Genomic DNA, 19283 nt, shown 5'->3' on the forward strand with positions numbered 1-19283 from the left:
CAGCCAAACACACAAGGGGCGATGCGAGGGGGGACTGGGGCTCTGCGCTGTTCAACCTGGGCCCGGACAGGCCCCACGCCCCCCGCCATGGCAGCGGGGGTGAACCCAGTGAACCCACATCGGGTGCCCGGCCCGGCCCCGCCGCCCGGAACCGAAGCGCGGGTGTTGGTTCCCCGCCGGGCCGGTGCGGCGCTGCGCGGTCCCGGGCCGGGCGTGGCGGGGAGCGGTAGCCCCGGCTCGGCTGGGAACTCGCTTCCCCCGGAGGGGTCGGGCCCCATGGCGAAGCAGAGCCCCGCCGAGCCCGAGGCGCCGGGGCCGAGCGCCGCGGCCCGAAGCAAAGGCAGGAGGAGGAGGAGGAAGAAGGTCTGGCGCGGCAGCGGGGAAGCGGCGGCCGCGGCGAAAGGCCCCGACATGGCGGCGGCAGCTCCCCCCCGCAGCCCCCGGGAGTTCTCCTCCAACTGGAAGGCGCTGCAGGAGGTGAGGGGAAGCGGGGCGATGCGGAGCCGTCCCCCGGGGGTCTGGGGCGGGGAAGCCGCCCGGGGAGGGCCGGGGCCATGCTGTGCGAGTGCAGCCCCGCGCTGTATGCAGTAATGAAAAAAAAAAATAAATAAAAAAATCATCGTTGTGTCAACAACTAAAGTGATGCGGGATCTGGGAGGGCCCGTTGCGGGTAACTCCCCTAGAGCCAGCTGGGGAGTGCAGGGCTGAATACCAAGAGCCCTCGGGAACGATGGCGGGTCAGAAGGGGAGGGAGATAATCCTTTTTTTCATCATTTTAGCTACTGAAACAAAAAGGAAATAGCTCCAACGAGTCCCCCTCTACATGTCAAACAGACACCAAAAAGAAGCATCCACTCAAAGAGGGAAATAGCCAAGACGTCCCAGCTATCAATGGGAAAGGGAATGTGGTGAAAGCCAAATCCACAAATAAAATGGACAATGGTTCCGCTAAAGACAATCTGCCTTTGGCTAAGCCAAAATCCAAGAGGGTTGCAACAGAGAAGAATTTAAATGGTACCAAAAGTGATGGAAAAGGCTGCAAAGAAAAAAAGAAAAATGGCAATATTTTAAAGGAGAAAGGTGATATAAAACATAAGAGGAGGAAAGCTGAAGAACATGCGGAGCAGCAACCCAAAGAGTGAGTACTTCAGGCATCATATATGTATGTGAATATTTACTTTGGGAGGTGTACATAAGGAGCACAGAGCAGTACATTCAAAACAGCTGCACTCTTCCAGATTAAATTTTGGGAGAAATAAGAAGCATGCTGCCCCTGCTCCTCAGATATAGCAACAAACCTGCATAGGTGGCAGTACTACATAATTTTCATGCAGCTAATTTCTTGATTTAAAAAATAAATATGCTTTTTCTACACTGTAAAGATGCAAGACTGCTTTAAGACTGCTAAATGTAATTAAATCTGTACTTACCAGGGCCGAAATCTGGTTTGATGACGTTGATCCAAAAGATATTGAAGCAGCAATAGGACCTGAAGCAGCAAAAATTGCTAGAAGAAATCTGGGACTTGAAACAGGCCAATCCAAACAGTCTGTGGAGCAGGTGCTGGTTAAAGAAAAGGCTTCTGAAGGGTGAGTGGCATTCCAGCGGGAAGGATGGCAGTGGAGGCATTGAGATTATCTTCTAATAATGGTGATTTGCAGGTGCACAGTGTAAGGTGACATCTCCCTGAGCCTGCTGACAGGCAAACTGCCGAGTTTTCCCTGTTTGTATCAACGCCTGAACCTTGTGAACTCCACTCTGCAGTCGCTGGACCAGAGGTGTCACCAAGCTGTCCTATGTCTTTCAGGCTGACACGAGCTGTAGCCATGGACTGTGAGATGGTGGGAGTGGGACCCAAGGGTGAAGACAGTATTGTGGCTCGTGTGTCCATCGTGAACCAATTTGGCAAGTGCGTTTATGACAAGTATGTCAAGCCTACGGAAAAGGTGACTGATTACAGAACAGCTGTTAGTGGCATACGCCCTGAGAATATAAATACAGGTAGGAGTTTTTTCCCCAAAACATTCTTTAAGGAGGGGAAAATATAACATGATATCACAGAAGCCTCATTGGCTGAGCTTGGAAAAGTTTTAGACCTGTTTTGGGAAACGGAAAACAAAAAGTAGTCTGAACGCTAAGAAAAATTGTGGGAAGTACTTTTTACAGAGTGGTCACTAATGCCCTAGAAGAAATTAACTCATGGATTATGGTATGGGAATAATAGGAAGTTCATTTCCTCTTAGTGCTGTGCTCTTTAGGAATTCTCTCTGCTGTTCTAACAAGCAGAGGATTTAGTGTACTGTACAAATTTGTACAACTACAGTCCCAAGGATACAAGTGCTTTCGCAGAAAAGATGCAGTGTTTAAATTATAGCTTGCTTAGTTGTCTTATGCATCTAATGGAAAGTGTTTCCTTGTGTGGTATTTTCAGGTGAAGATTTTAAAACAGTTCAGACAGAGGTTGCTGACATCTTGAATGGAAGGATTTTAGTTGGACACGCTTTACGCAATGATCTAAAGGTACATGGCTGCAGATTTGCTATTTTGAGGACAAGGCTCCAAAAATTTAAGGTTGATTAAATTTCTGATACATCAGTTTGGATCAGATGAACACACCTGAACTCCTAGAAACTACAGCTTTATCACTGTTATCTCAGTTTGTCATTTCATGCTGCATCAATTATAGCCCTAGTCACTTGCCTTCTAAAATTCTTCACCTTCCAAACCCTGTTGCTAATAGCAGTGACCTGCCTACCAAAGAGCCAGGAAACAAAATGATTACAAAACTGTTTGCGTGCTTTGCTTAGTCCCCAAAGCTCAGCAGTCTGGTCATCGTTACCAGAAACACATATCTTGTGTCATGCCTGTACCAGCACTGCAGGTAGTCTCTACAGGTGGTGCCTCCAGATTCATTTCTGTTTCTCATACTAAGTAGAACTGTGGTTCTGGAATCCAGCCAGTGTCTGGATGATCTTGGGCTTGTCCATTCATGGTTTTGAACTCTCTCTTATAATGGGTGGAAGGAAAGAGCAGGAAGCTGTACATTCAGCTGTATAAATTTCCATGCAACAGCACACTTTGGACTGGAAATGTAATTTCTTCTAGGTCTTATTTCTTGATCATCCTAAGAAGAAAATACGTGACACACAAAGATACAAGCCTTTCAGACAGAGAGTCAAGGTAAGAAACAGACAGGAAGGTACACCTCAATTAACTGACTCTCAAGCTGCTAGCTCACTCCTCCTCCACTTGCCCCTGCCCGACCCTGTTCCTTCTTTCCTGCCTGAAAAAGGGATGCCTGCTTTTTACTAGTCTAGTTGAATGTTTACTTAGTGTTTGAAATATATCAGTAAGTTACTTAGTTCAGTACAAACATGACCAGTAATACCTGTGCACAAAATTCAGTGTCTCTCCCATTCTTTAGCACTTGTAAAATAAGATGGTAGAGTTGTACTTACAGTAAGGCTTATGTGATCTTCTTAATGGTATCATTTCCATAGGGGTATAAAAAAAATAGATGGCTTCAAGTTTCTGCTTAGACTGCAGGAGTGAAGGTTCAGATTATAGGGAAATATTTTAAGTTTCATAACTATATAGTCAGGTTTTCTTTTCCACAGCAGAGCATCCCAAACATAAATCTTAGGGTTATGGTAATACACATAAAATCATCTCAGCAGTGCACACATCTCATAATTCATTAATTATTCTTGACAGTTCACCAATGGAAGCTGAGATGTGCTATACTTTATTGAGGAATACACTTAAACTAATATTTTTTTACATATACACACATCTATATATATATTTCAAGTAGTGCAAGACAGCATGATTCTATCTTTTCTGTTTCTAGAATGCACGGCCATCATTGAAACTGCTCTGTGAGAGACTGCTAAATGTTCAAGTGCAGACATCAGAGCACTGCTCGGTATGTATCTCATCAGAAGCTATATTTTTGGGTAGATCAACAAGGTACTACACATCAGCTCTAGGATCTGGGTTCAATCCAGAATGCTGTGACTTCGTTCTAGCCTCTCAATGAAAGTTAGCAAGCTCTGCTTGGACACCAGCATGCAGTAAGATTGTCATCTAAACTTGCTTACCATTATGTGTCTCATACCACTTGGATTATTGTCTTATTTTCATAAACTTCTTTTGCACAAGTCAACTATATTTTGTTTAAATATTAATTCTTATTTTAAGATCCCCAGGGGAAAAAAAGTAATTCTGACTTATCAACTGCTTACCTTAAAAGCAGCATTCTGCACCATTGTACTGTGGCGGGTTGGATAAAATAGTGTGAGAGCCTACTACTGAATCTCAGCAGTTAGTTCCTTTCTTTCAGGGGACAAGAAGATATAACAGAGGAATGAAGAAGCAGGGCAAATTGTGCAGGTATCTCCAAGATACTGTATCAAGAGTATTTTTTTCACTATGGCTTTCCAAGTCACAATGAGAAAGAGAAGTGCATAGCCTTGTGGTGGGCCATACATTCTGAATACATACTCATCCCCTTCCACTAGTCACAGAACCTAAATATAGAAAGAGATTATGAAATGTTAATTGAAAGGATGTATTAAAATGATGGAATATTTAGCTGCTTATTAACAATAATGTTCTTAAACCACGTCAGCTCTGTTTCATTAAACCTCCTGTTTGTTCTGTTCTTTCAGATTCAGGACGCACAAGCAGCTATGAGACTGTACACCTTAGAGAAAAAGAAATGGGAAGCTGCTGTTAAGAACAAATCTAACAACAAAAATTGTAAAACTTGAATGATTCTACCCTGTGTTTTCATCTGCATCATTTGCTGGTTTCATGTCACATTCCGGGTCAAATTTAGAGATAACTCAGAACTGACAGCAGCTTCATAGTATCAGTCAAAAGACAATACTTCCTAACCTGGTACATGAATGCTGCCATACAAGAATACTGCTAGTACCCCTAATGCCTACTACTGTGTTTAACAAAACTTGTAACAAATGCCTGCATTTGTGAAGTACTTCATCAGCTAAATTTCTACAAAGGAAATATACACTTAAAAAAGTGTTTTTAAATTACGCTAGATGAAGGAAGACACTGTCATCGTCGTGCTGAAACTCCCAAGACTAAAATCTTTATTGCAGATATTTTAAAGTCTACAAAGTAAGGTGAATTCTTAATTAGTGCTGTTAGCCTCACAGTTGTGGTAACTAAATCAACAGAATTTGTAACTCTTTATATATCATTAATGGCCCAATATTAATCCTTCTGGTGAGAAAAATCTTTTTAAATATTTCTGGAGGATCCAAGCTTTTATATCTGAACCAGAAGTGTACAAGTCTTGTTCTTATACAAAAAGTTTCTTTCACTTCCACAGTTTCAAAAGCGTTGCATCCACAAGGGTCACTATCTCCTGGAGAGAAATGTAAGAATTGTCAAATACAAGATTAACTTGCTGCTTCACTTATTTTTTGTATTCATTTATTAATAAAAACATAGGTCTGACATAGGTCTCTAAAGTGGCTGGTGTTTTAAACATATGTGGGGGTCTGATTCTGCAAAATCCAAAGCAACTGTAATTACCAGACTGAATACTGTCTGGTAATAATTCACTGAATTATGCTGTGATTTAAATAATCTAAATGGATACTGGCAGGTAACAAGGAATGAGTATCAGAGATTTAGCAGCTGCATGTTGCACACTATTGCCAGAAAGAGAGCGTTCTGGTCTTGTCTGTCTGTGCTGTCTGTCAACAGGGAACAATGAATTAGGTTTACAACAGAAGAGGGAGCTTTCTTCTCTTTTGTGATTCTGTTTTTCTGCACTACCTTACAGCTGCAGTGTCCATTAAAATGGTGCAGGCAATGCCTGCAGGAGACATCGGAGAACAAGTTTGCATATAAGTGTCTTTGAGACAAATTATGTAAGCAGGCCAAATGCATAACTAAAGAGCAAAGTTACAAGACTACAAGTTTTTTCATCAAGCCAATAAAAATGGTTAATTATTGGTTTCTTGACAGCAAGCCATTGCAAAGAAAATTAGTGTAACACATCAAACAGCTTGAATAACTTCTCTATTTCTGGTGTTTCAACAGTTACTTATGCTTCATTCCTGTAAACTTCAGCCTGTTTTAGTATGAAGAATGTAGTAAATTAACACAATGCAATGTGGCAAGAGACCAGAACATAGTTTTAAAAAATTACAGCATAAGGCATAAAGAAAAAACTTCCAACTGCTTGTTTTCAGTAGTTAGAATATTCTTACAAACTCACTCGTCACCCCATATACACCTAATTCTGTAAATTTCTGCACTGTGTAATTCCAGCTATTTGAGAATGATAAAATCCATAACCAGAAATAATATACTAAGCATCCACCCTTTATTATCACAGTGACTTCTACATACCGTGCCAGATGGAAAACGGATTTTTATTTCAGACAGCAGTTCTTCCATTTCCTGGGACAGCATATCCAGCACAACATCATCTGTAATGTAAATGAGCAGGATAATTTATGGTTACAACTGCCAATGGTTTCAGCAGGAGATAAAGGAGAGCAGGGAGGGAACAGATGTACACAAACAGAAGGCAAGATAATATGAAGTTATAACATCATAACATCAGAGGGGCATTTATAATTATTCAAGAACAAGTGGGATGAACTCTCAGTTCCAATTCATCCCTCCTTTCTCAGATATATAATAAGTCTTTCCTGAGAGCATCTAACATGTCCCTGAGCAGCTGCTGTTGGGGTTTTCTTTCCTGTCTTTTAAGGGTGGGGGAGAGGAAAAGACTCTACAAACACCATCTCACCATACTGAACCATCTCGTTCATCAGCATACAGATACTTTCCACCACTTCTGGATCATCGAAGAGAAGGCAGTAGGCATCTTTGATCAGGTTTATTCCACTGCCTTTTGAATCCATTATAAATCTCAAAGCTGATAGTTCTGAAAGGGAAACAAACACTGTTGGGCTAATCGGTAGCTGCAGACTGCATTATCTGCTTTCCAGTCCCCTGCTCCAGCTAACACACATGTAATATTTTTCCAGGAAGTCGTGTCCATTATTTTCAGCCTTCCTAAAAGCTATTCTGAAGCATATTTGGGCAACAAGGAGAAGACCATAATATGCAGCAAACACTGTCATGCATGGCAGAAGTGATATTTTCATGTTTACTGTTTTCACATTGATTAAGCTCTACCCTTTTACATAGTTGAAACAACTTCATCATAAAATAAGTAACAACACTCTCAAGTTACTAATAGATCAGATTGTGCTGATCTAATACTTCTCATACATGCATGCTAGGTCCATGGGAAGAAAAAAAATTCATACCTCCAGTTTCACTATTTCCTCTTCCAGTCCTGCAAGAAAAGATTAACTTGGGAGAGCAGATGCCAGTCCCAATCCCACTATGAACTCTTGAACTATACAGAAACATCCACTTCTGAGCTGATTTGCAAGTAATAAAAAAAGAATTGCTGAATGTTACCAGATAGCCGTAGAAGGCTTGCTAATGCCAGGCAGGCATTCTTCACCAGCACTGGTCGTTCTGGGTTCATCCTGAGTGCATCCAGCAGAAGCGCTGTTGTGGGCTCATACTCATTTTCAGCTAAGCAACCTTTTAAAAAAACCACACAGAACCCCCCCAAAACATCAATATACTCAAAAGCCTTTAAAACACTCAACATTTCAACTTCTGCCTCCTGTTTCTGAAATGACTTTTTAATTATGCAATAGAAGTTACAAGGAAAGCACATTAAAACTTGTATTGCAGTAAAAAAGGCCAAATAAAGTCTCATCATGAGTTGACCCAGGGGTCCAGGAGAAATGTCTGATACATCTTCTATGTCAAAATTCCCTTTCATTCTCTAAGCCAAAAGGAATGGAGAGCCCCGAATACTCAACCTATTCTGCTGATGGGTACTAGAAACAAGCTTGCTTAGGGTGTTTTGCTCAGCTCTTCCTAGTGGAACGATGGCATAAGCGCAGGGCAGTAGGTAAACAAATGGCAATATTCTTGCATGAGGAAGAAATAATGATAATGCACATGATAATGAAAGAGGTAGCATTTTATTTTTTAATCTGAAATATTGTTCCCAATTTACAAAGCAAATGGCATAAAAACAAACCTCCCAGCCCATGCTGCACAACACTAATGCTGTGTTCAAAGGAGTAACACAAACAGGATTCATGGTCTTAAGAGAGAAGCCAGAGAAAATGCTCTGCACAACAAGGTTCTTGTAGCTGCCCATCGTTACAGTACCCATCAGCAGATCTAGTTATATAATTGCCACGGCTCATCAAAAATAGCTTCATCAGGGAGCGTTAAAGAGCAAATGCAGGGAAGACTGGTTAAGAGAGGATATAAGTTCCTAACTCTGCTGCCACCTGCAGAGCCTGCTAAGGCCAAGCAGCCTGTATTTCAAGGATCACCACTGACAGAGACCTGTTTGGCATACTAGCCTTTTCTGTGGACAAGGGACAAAAAGACTGAAAACACACCTTGGAGCGACAATGCCCATAGAGCCGAGCAAGCAGACTCCACAACTGTTCCATTCTGGAGGTGCTCCTGAAGGACCGCAGAGGTAACGGGGACAGCGCTTTTCAGCAGTGCTTGGTCTACGTTATTCTCTGAATTTCCATAACAAAAAGGAAATGCATCAAGCAGAGTTATTTAATCAAGTAATATCACAAGCACATTGTAAATCAAATAATATCAGTAAAACCTTAATGGGTGATGGCATTGGAGTAACGCAACATTATTTTAGTATGGACAACAGAGGGAAGGAATCTAAAATGTACAAAAACAAATTTTACAGGACTAATAAATAGTAATGTTTATTGCAGAAAGCTGAACTTCCCCAGGAACTAGTTTTCTTTGCCATTTAAATTATACATGGGGATCACAGCAAGAAATCTCAAAAAATAACCACCTTTTTTGACAGAATAGTCTGCAGGATGGATATTTAGCTGGTCACATAAATCAAACGTGTGGTTTGTTGCACAGAGGGGAAAAAGCACACCAAGTGCAACTGTGCACATTCTGTGCTTTCAGCCTTCCTTGATTATTAGAACACCACACACGTATACAAGAACATGTCACAGAAACAAATCCCCTAAAAAACTCCCAGTGTGGTCTTATAAGAAGGGGTCAGCTCAAGCAGTCACCCATAATTCCCTAACACTGTGGGATGATGCTGGTTGGGAAGAGTACACTTGCCACTTGCCAATCACATTTCTTTTGGAAAGGCAAGTATCTAGGAGATGTCCAACTCAAGATTTAGCCCAGTGCTGCCAAGATAAGCGTGATGCAAAGAAATAAGATGCTATTAATTCCAAATGCTATTCTGATACCTAATCTAATATGCTGTTTGTACTGCACTCCCTCTGCCAAGAGCAGAGCAAAACCACATGACTGACAAACCAGAAACTGTGTGTTTCATTTCTGACAGTCTGTTCATAAGCCGTATCTTGGCCTAACCAGTAAAGATTTGACTTGACAGCTTATCACAAAAAGGGTTGCTAAAAAGTCTGCATTAGTTTTTAGTTTTCTCTCATTTAACTCTGGATCACTTAAAGTTATTCTGCTAGTGCTGTGGAGACACCTCTCCAGAATGGGAGAAAGAAGAAAAATCCAGCCCCAGCAACAGGAATGTCTGAACTCAATTAGGCACAATACCTGCTCCCTTCAGTCACATGAGTCTAGGCACAATACTTGCTGTGTTCTACTTACCACTCGCAGCCAAGCTCCAGAGAACTCCACAGCAAGAGAGGCAGATCTGTTCATTATGAAGAAAATTCCTTAAAATTGACAGAAGGTCTGGAATTACTCCAGCTTTTCTTAGATGCTCTGTAGCAACTTCTGAAAAACACAGAAAAAGAAATTCTGTAGAATCTGATATTTTTGTCCCAGTCACTGTCCTCGCAACAGACAGCGCTACTAACCATATTTAAACAGTGATAACAAACCAGTAACATGATACCATCAGCTGGACAAAAGAAAGCAAGAGAACAGACTGAATTCTTTAACAAGAATAAGCATAGTGTTTAGCACAAGTGACCCTTTCAAATGGATGTTTGGCCATCCTTTTTCCTTACAGATCTGAAATTTACAGAGCAGGAAAGGAACTGAGGGTATAAATTACTAGTTTTCAAACGTTTGCAATTTAGCAGTTCAATCTGTCTCAGCTTCAGAATTAGGAAACAGTGTGTAAAAATAGTTTGGTCTTAAGAGGGTAAGTTTATTTGTACATGACACTGTGCTTTTTTTTTTTGTAAGTTATCCTCTTGCTGCTAAATCCTTCTGTAACCATTTATAAAAAGTCTTCTGATGACTGTTGAATTGACACTGAAAACATGAAAAAATACTATAAATATTTAGTAATGACAATCTCACAAGAAAAAACAAATTAGAGAAATCAGGTAGAATGGTTTCAACTCACCATGGCACAGACAAAAATAGAATCCAGGTTCTATGCCCTCGTTTTCCCAAGCACTACTATTTGCACAGTTTGTACTTGTTTCCAAAACAAGATGAAATACAGGGCCACTCTAATAAACACAATTCTGTAAGTACCTGAAGCCTCAACAGTGTATCTTAGACTTTCAGGAGCGTTACCTTACCAATATCTAGTCAATCTTACCAATGTTACCACTATTAAACTAATACCTACAGACATCCACATCTCTCAGTGAAGTCACGAGTTTTGCATTATATCTTGGATTAGATGACAAAAGTCGAAACACAAGACTATTCCTCAAAAATGAAAAAGTGACCCACCACTAGCTGAAATGATCATCAATAATGTGCAGACCAATGAAAGTAACTCTTCATTTTCAGAGTGTTTTCTCACTGTCTCTAACAGAGAGCTGATCACATTCTCATCCAGGGCCACCACCACATCCTGTTCAAGAGCTGTCAAAAGTAAACATTTGAACAGAACAAAGATTTCAGTGGCTTTGAACGCAGTCTGAACCCCCTGCTGTCAGCATAAGTAAAACATTCAATTAACAGCATTTCTTCACATAACATATCCAAAAGTTACTTTAAATTTTCTCTTTCTAAAACACTATTCTTACAATTTTCAAGCTTGTAATCATTATCAGGGGGTAAACTGCCAAGAAAGTGACAGCAGGGACCACACAAGAGACCAAAAAATATTCTATACTTTTATGGTTTGAAATTCAAATACCAGAAGCCTCAGAGTCCCTTATTTATACACTCTAGTAACACTCTAGATAACACGAAAACAGATTTGGTAGCCTAAGATCAGTGTTAATTTTAATTAGAGGCTACTAACACAGAATTCATATATGCCAGTCCTGAAGAAAGTCCGTGAGAATCCAGGCTCTTATTAAAGCTGGTTAAACTCCTCCATTACTTTAAATTTATCCCCTAAAATCATTACTGAACACATTTCAAACCTTATCTGCTACATCTAACTTTACAAGAGATGGGCTGTATTACCCAGCCTAAGTTGGAAGTCTCGTAACTGTACCTTGACTAAGAATTTCAAGCAATAAACTGCAACCATCTACTTGTAACTCGAGAGAATCCACATGAGTCTTCATGGCAAAAACGATCCCTTCTGTGAACGTCAGCAGAAAGGGAAAGGCTGTGGGGAAAAGAAATTATTTGAGACAGCATTCAGTTACACAGCTTAGAACACTCAGTGGTTATCTACACTCCAAAACACAAGAGTTCCAGTTTCAAATCAATTTGTGGATGATGTGATACGGCAGAACAATGTTCTTGAATCAAAGAGAACAAAATGCAAGTATAGATGGAACAATGCAGAGTGAATTTTGTAGGCTCTGTGGGAAACATCTCTTATTAAAGACAGCTGCAAGGCTATGCAAGCTAAGTGTACCCAGCACGTTCGTCATTAAGTCACACTGACATTGTTCACTGGTCATGGAGCCAGTCATGGGGTAGAACGTTGTGCATGAGCCCTAAACCATGCTTTTCAGAACCTGTGGAGGGAAGTATTTCACCAGGTCTCCTAGTTCTAGGAAGACTTTGAGCTTTTGGAATAGCTAATACAGCTATTCAGTGCACCACACATATATGATACAGTGTTGAGGAAAAACTGGATGGTTTTTAGGGATCCATTTTGAACACCTTCACAGATGTGAGCATCAGTCATGGTACAGAAGTGCCAAACAACTCAGTCAGATGTGTGCACAGCCTTGTAATGCTGTCAATAGGTTTGAATGAGAAATCACGATGATCCATTCATTCTGTTATTTATAACCAAAGCCTGCTGTATTACTGAGTAAAGATTTCTTCAGTAACACAGTTGAAGATATAGGTAACTCTAAGGAATAAAAACAAATTATTATTCTTCCTTATTGATTACAGATATGAACACCCCTTTGTTTTAACATCATAAGGCAGTGCCAGCATTAAAAAGCTATCACTATCAAACGGCAGCACATTTTATAACTGAGTTAACACAGTGCTTTGAAAATATTAATCTTGATCTGAAAGATTAGTCTGAGAAATGTGCAAGTGCTGGGCGGGGAGAAAATATACAGTCTTCCCTCACACAGCTTTATTAGACACGGGTAGCTTCCTTTTGCTCGATCCGTCTTACAGCCCTAAGCATTACCCCCGAGTTGCCCCAATACTGATATGAATTACCTTCCTCAAATGTCAGTTTACCAATTCACCTTGGTTGCTAATTGAAATATCAATAAGTTTTTTTCCAGTGTTCATTTTTCTTATCCAGTAAAACACCTCTGCTGTTCAACAAAAGCATTTACAAAACAAGTATCAACACAATCACATCAACTAGTGGCCTATTCCAGTACATTCCAGAAATGAGAAATAGGAAGAAAGCAATTTCATTCTAATTTATTGTCATGAGAATTTTTTCCTATTATCTCAAAATGTAAGGAAGAGTAGAACAAATTAATAAAATAGTGCCTTACCACTGTTATCTCTTACAAAGCTGGCAAGGAACTGAATGGCTTTAGCTTGTGCTTCTTCTACATCCCAGAAAGCCTGCATGAATTCTACATAAAACAAGAAAATTCTTCTAACCATTTGATACAAACACTTATAAAAAGCACTCAAATTTTCTCTATTTGTGCAAGATGTGAATACATATAAATGAAAATAATGTAATTTGTGATTGTTGAAAAGAGAAGAACTTTTCCTCTAATGCATCAAACATTTAAATATTGCCAAGTGTTATGATTCACCTCTATAATCTGTGTATTTGGCAGTATATATTTTGGGGACCTGTTGGAATATTAAATCAGAGCAGGGCTAGGGGCTTTAAATGCATTATTCCAACAGCCTTTTCAGATTAAGAGAGTATCTTCCTTAGAAGGAAAATAACGAAGCAGATCCTTTGTTGGCAGAAATGGGCAAACACATTAGAAGACAGACAAAATAAGTAAAATTCATTCATTTTCAAGTAAAATATATGCTGACTGGAAAACACATGGGTTTATTTCCAATGAAAATCATCATTACATTAATCTTATTTTCCTTATTACCTAGAACACTTCCGATTCCTCCCTCAAAGAGCACATCTATCATTTTGGGAGGTAAAGACTTTTTCAGATTTACTAAAGAGGCACCAGCAACAGTCAGGCATTCCCTAATAAATGGAACATCAGTCAGATCCCTAGAATTACGAGAGACAAAAGCAACACCAATAAATTAGAACTGGTAAGTTACAAAAAAAAATCTGCAGGCTTTGTTTCATTTTGTTATAATAAAGCTAATAATACTTCTTTGAAGACTGGATTACTTTTGACAGAACTTACACAATTTACTTCAAAACAGCTAATGAAAGTGCTTACAGTGAGCAAGCCATGCTTAGGCTTCAAGTTAATGGCTTGTAAAATTGTGTATAACACGATTTTATAATGTAACTCTTCAAAAAAGGACACCTACACAGATCAGAATGCCCACTTCTGAATGAACACCAAACCTTTGACTTTTTTAATAACTCAATTTGTCGAAGCAGTAAGATCAGCAACCTTGACTCAATCTCTTTCTAACAGTGACTATCATTCCCGTCTCTGTGAAGGTAGGTGGGGTGTAGGACAAGAAATAATAAAGGGAAAGCATCCAGAACTCACTTTGCTGTGGGTCTCATGCTGGGCTGAATCTGTAGCATCATAAATAAAATTGGAAATAAAGGCAAAGAGCTGTTATCTCCACTTTGCATTAGTGTCAGAACTCCCTCAAGATGGCTGGTATCCTGTCTAATATCCTGCAGTAATGAAGTTGTCTCTTCTGCCTATAAAGAGTACAGTATCAGTAGAGCTTTCACACACTCGTTTACAGATATCCTGGTGGGCCCATGACATTTTAAATGTATAATGAAACATTATTACATACATTCAGAACAAAGCAGGTCGTCATGTCAAGTAGAATACAACCTAGAGACCAGATGTCAGATTTCTCAGTAAAAGAAAAAACAAATGTTTCTGGAGCCATCCAAGACTTGCTATCTGTTGAAATAAGAATCATATGGTAATGTTGCCAACATTGTACTATATACAGTTTTTGCTTGCACATGCATAAACTGCAGGCAACTGTTTCATGTCTAAAAACAATTTAGATATATTCTGCAGAGATTAGACATTTTTTGCTGGTGATATGCCACAAAAGACTAAGAAACACACTATAACTAAGGAACAATTTTCTAAGATGTTACTGCATATGTATTAAGCTAAAAAGGATTCCAACTGTGTCTGTTGCAGAGTTCTGAGACTCAGAGACATCTGTAGTTCTCAGTTGTGAACACAATTAATGCTGCAGGCAACTGCCTATGAATATCCTATTCATACTTTAGAAGACAAATAGTATAATGTGGAAAAAGGCAGGGGGGAATTTTTTCCTCTTTGGCTGATTTTTCTCTGAGGACTAAAAATATTCACCATAACTGAATCTTTTAAAAATAAAGTAAAAAAATATAAAACAAATATCTACTTTCTTCCACTCTTATCTTCCATTTCATCTCATCTGTCATAAGTGTTTCTGTACTGAAGTCGCTAAGCATGAAGGATGCTTCACCAGTCACCAGTATGTTTGATGGCTTGAGATTTCTGCAACACAAATATTTTCTGTCAGCCTGTGAAATCAGAGTCTAATGATATGCAACTACAGATTCCCAGCATCTTTACACATCAGAAGGTTTGGGGGTCTTTTGGGGAGTGTAGGTGGGGTGGTGGTGAGGGGTTTGGGTTTTATCTGTTTGTGGGTTTTCTTTTGTGTTTTTTTTTAATATAAAAGTGATAATCAACTGAAATACAATTATTTTCTTCTTTCATTGTGAAATGCTTTAAAATTTGTGATTGTGACACAAATTTATCTGAACGTGGAATACAATGGTTGCCTCTTACTTTAGATACACAAAGTACACCTTGTCCATCACAGCCACCAAAATGTAAGCATTAATCGAGATGGTCAATATTCTAATATTAATTTTAATATTAGAATTTTAGCACATTCAAAAAAAACCAGAGAGAACACCTCGCTCAAATGGACAATTCTAGTCAAAACTCAAGAAATAGACAACTTCAGAAGTCACCAAAAACTAATCTATGTATGAAATCCAGAATTTCTACCTCCTACTCCCCCTTTTGGAACAGTAAAATTCACTGCCTCTGAGCAGCTGTGCTGAACCAACAGTCACTACAAATAACAATGACTTATCAGACAAATACAACAAGATTTCTACTCACCTGTGGAAAATACTTTGGTTGTGTATATAAAACAAAGCATCTACCATCTGTCCCAGGAACTTCAGAATCACCTGTTGAGGTGAATATACATGGAAGTGTAACATAAACATAATAATTTCCAAATATCTTTTGGCAGATAGCTTCCAAAACCACCCTTCAGCAAAATACTGTGCTTTGAAGATTTTAGGGAGGACTGAGAAAGAAGGAATACAGAGGAAGAAATATAAAAGCAGTGAGACTCTGTCAGTTCAATCAGATGGCTCTTCTGTACTTTTTACCATGTCTGTTATTTTTTCTGACTTCTGCCTTTTTTCCTTGATTACAGATGAAAGATCTCCTTGGCCTGAGTGCTGCATTACCAGACACAGGAACAGAGATGATATCTGTAACAAAACATTACATCAAAATTGTTTGTTTGCAGGTAATAACATATCCAGTAAGAAAGATAAAACCAAGCACTTGGACAGAATATCAAGGTGTTCTGAGGTTATTAATCTCTCACAGAGGAGACTATTTACTTTATTAAAAATACAGCATGTTTGTCATTTAAAAAAAAATAAATTATCAAGCATCTTATCTGAAGCCATATGAGATAATTCAAGTTAAATATACATCCATAAAATCAACACAAAGAACACTGAAGAAAATCTGCAGATAAATAAGTCGGAGCTTTCAGCTTCCTGTAGTCTCCTATAAAAGGGTTTTCATGCAGGCATGAAAATCAGCATTGCACACTGATTTACATCAGCATCTGTGAGTCAGCATGCAATACTGCCATGTGATGGACTCCAATCCATATCTCTTCACAGCTTTTCAGCATATTTATTCAGGAGTTAAAAAAGCAGGCTTGTTTCAAATCAAATAACCTTTTTTTTAGCATCTCACACCAATGACTCCAAGTTTAAACCTGCAAAATTGCTCACATGCCTAAAATATTAACTATGTGTTCCAGTTTAACCAATCCTATTTCATTCTCACCTCATTATCCCAAGTCACAAAGAATTCCTTGTAAGCACAGATGTTTGAATGATGAAGTTTTAGCAAATCCATTGCCTGCATGGATAGAAAAATGCACAGAGAGCTTTCTATAGCTACACAGTCCTTCCCACTGAACAGGACCTTAAATAATATCCTAAGCCCCTTCCTGATTTGTTCATGTCACATGTCTGATCAAATTCTTTCAATGTGCAAACTCTGTTATATATCTGCATGCACAAGCATCAAGCTAAAGAAAATATTTCATCCAAACCTGAAAACATACCTTAGAATATGAAAGTCAAGATGATTTTTCTAGCTTGGCCGTTATTTCCAGTAACCCAAATGCAAGCCTGAACCTCAGAAAATATGATGACACTAGTGAGATGCTTATCTCCTTGAAGCTGGTTTCTGTGTAGGGCTCTAACAATTACTCCAGGAAATTTGCTGATGATGTGAAAGGTAAAAAGAATTCAACTTACTCTCCTGTAGCTGTGTTTGTGGCTGTGCAGACACAACAGAAAAACTAAGAGCCACACTCCCAGCTGGTACAACTGCACTTATTTCAATAGACACGTACATCAGCAGAAAAATTGGATCAAACTTTACCAGTAAAGCCAACCTCAGTACATAGAGAGGTCACCTCTCTTAAGTAGGATGAAGCATCTGTATAGACACGTATCCTCACTCCTTTACAACTGCAGATGTCACGCATACTGGACACTGTGAGACTAATCCATCCATGTGCTACTCCACACATTTTGTTGAAACAAATTTTGGTATTTTAATAGTATTTCTGATGTTGCTTCTTACTCAAGACATTGAAACAAGTTGGCACAAAAAGAAGTACAACAAAGGGAGAAAACCAGTCAAATCATTCACATCAAAAAACATCCAGCTCTGAGAAATGAAGATATAATGAAATATGTTAACTAGAAATTGAGTTATTAATAAACTATAAACAGACAAAGGTTCTCCTTCAGCTTAAAGGCCAAAAGGATGAGCTTTGCTCTTTGTCTTCAGCACAAAACAAACACGAACCCTGAAAAAGGACTATCTTCTGAGAAGAGCTGTCCATTTGAAACTACATATTCAAATATAGGAACAATTAATACAAAATCCTGGCCTAAGCTCAAGCAGAGGGCAGGGAGAACACCCCTCAGATAGCCCTACCTGATTTATATCTTGACTATTTACTTAGTTAATCCTTATAGATAAAAGACTCTGTTCTGTTAAGACTTTGGTCTTTGTAAGTGAAGTAGTAACAAAAAACTGCACGGATACCTCCTTCAAGGCCTCATTTGCTTGCTTGTCTTCAATGCATTCAACCTGCACCAAACAAAAGACAAGGATGAGACCGTAATACAGAGAGAGCTGAACTTTAAGCCAGAACAATCTTGCCAAGATGACTGGAACTGCAAATTGTGTATGAATTGGCGTAAGTTTTCAATGATAGCCCCAACCTCTAGTGTTTGGAATAGTCTTCTTGTTGGGAGATGGCCAGAAACAGAGCTTGAAGTTAATCTACAACAGGTAGCCAGTCCTTCTCCTCCACTGTCAAAGTAGCACTAGGCTAAGGTGAAAACACACTGGAAGGATCTGAATAAGGCTGGTCCCCTTTCCCCATTTTTAACCTCAATATTTTAGTAAACTGAACCTTCCAATTTCTAAAACAGCAGCACAGTAAGATGTAAGCCTACTCTTACCCAGTGGCCAAGCTGCCTAACATGTTTGTCACTGTTACTACCAGAAAGGCCCATGGAGATGACAAACATGCCAACTCTTGTTTTCCTAACAACCACCTTCTCACCTTCTTTATTATATATTTATTCTCCACACCTTCTTCTGTTTTCAATTCAGCTACCAGCATAGTGCCCAGTGCCCCAGGCTGCAGCTGCTCCAGCACCTGCAGGGCAGAGGAGAGACATTAATGCACTTGCTCAGCTGCAAGTGGTTGACCAACCAAGGCAGAAAGCCCCTTCAAACCACTTTCCCACAGACACCCTCCACACAGCATATGCCACCAGTTCCCCAGGACTACTGGCACCCCAATCTGCACCCCAGTTCTCAAGAGGCACACAGGCCTCCCTTCCCCTCTGGGACATTCCCCCTCTGCTGAGCAGAACACCCTCACCTCCCCAGGGCCACCCACACCCCAGCACTTCCCTCCCTAGGACCATGTAGGTCCCTTCCTCAGGGCAGCTTACACCCTCACCAAGGCCACACACCACCTCCAGGGCCGTGCACCCCCCAGGGCCACGTACTACCCCCAGGGGTACCTACATCCCCTCCCCTAGGCCACAAACCCCTCCTTAGGGCCCTGTACCCCCCAGGACCACCTCCACAGGGCCACAGCCACCCCCTTCCCGCCAGGCGGGACCTGGCCCTTCAGGCAGCACCTTGTATTTCTCCATGGCGGGACAGGGCCCAGCCTTCCGGCGGGGCGGGCAGTAGGTGTGGGGGGACCCCCAGGGTGTGAGCGGCCCCTCAGCCATCGGCAGCAGGTGCTCAGCAGGGCAGGGGCACTTCCCCTGTCCCCCAGCCTACACTTTCAGGCTCAAAAAGTGCCGTGACAAACCCCCAAGCAGGGGCACACCCAGAGAAGCTGCCCCT

At 40.2% G+C, this 19283-nt stretch overlaps 2 protein-coding genes across 3 annotated transcripts; one reads left to right on the forward strand and one right to left on the reverse strand.

Annotated features, from left to right (window-relative positions):
* Window positions 1–194: 194 nt before the first annotated feature.
* REXO4 (REX4 homolog, 3'-5' exonuclease) lies at window positions 195–5484 on the forward strand. Of its 2 annotated transcripts, none has more exons than XM_068414156.1 (8): window positions 195–477; window positions 780–1138; window positions 1434–1589; window positions 1808–2001; window positions 2432–2520; window positions 3106–3180; window positions 3851–3925; window positions 4671–5484. In XM_068414156.1, exons 1-8 carry the CDS (start codon window positions 277–279, stop codon window positions 4770–4772), a joined length of 1251 nt encoding a protein of 416 aa, XP_068270257.1. In that variant the 5' UTR covers window positions 195–276; the 3' UTR covers window positions 4773–5484. The 2 variants fall into 2 exon arrangements, with proteins under 2 accessions (XP_068270257.1, XP_068270258.1); XM_068414157.1 differs by having other exon boundaries at window positions 1808–1905.
* STKLD1 (serine/threonine kinase like domain containing 1) lies at window positions 5345–19217 on the reverse strand. Its single transcript, XM_068414214.1, has 19 exons — window positions 19070–19217; window positions 18481–18576; window positions 17955–17999; window positions 16674–16748; window positions 15974–16078; window positions 15696–15766; window positions 14941–15056; window positions 14347–14459; window positions 14085–14245; window positions 13494–13624; window positions 12921–13004; window positions 11486–11602; window positions 10768–10902; window positions 9721–9849; window positions 8490–8618; window positions 7477–7605; window positions 6794–6931; window positions 6388–6467; window positions 5345–5392 (listed from the first exon to the last, which is right to left on the reverse strand). The coding sequence occupies exons 1-19, from the start codon at window positions 19163–19165 to the stop codon at window positions 5345–5347; spliced, it is 1998 nt and encodes a 665-aa protein (XP_068270315.1). The 5' UTR covers window positions 19166–19217.
* Window positions 19218–19283: the final 66 nt, after the last annotated feature.

Source organism: Nyctibius grandis, chromosome 16 (assembly GCF_013368605.1).
Source record: "Nyctibius grandis isolate bNycGra1 chromosome 16, bNycGra1.pri, whole genome shotgun sequence".
NCBI lineage: Eukaryota > Metazoa > Chordata > Aves > Nyctibiiformes > Nyctibiidae > Nyctibius > Nyctibius grandis.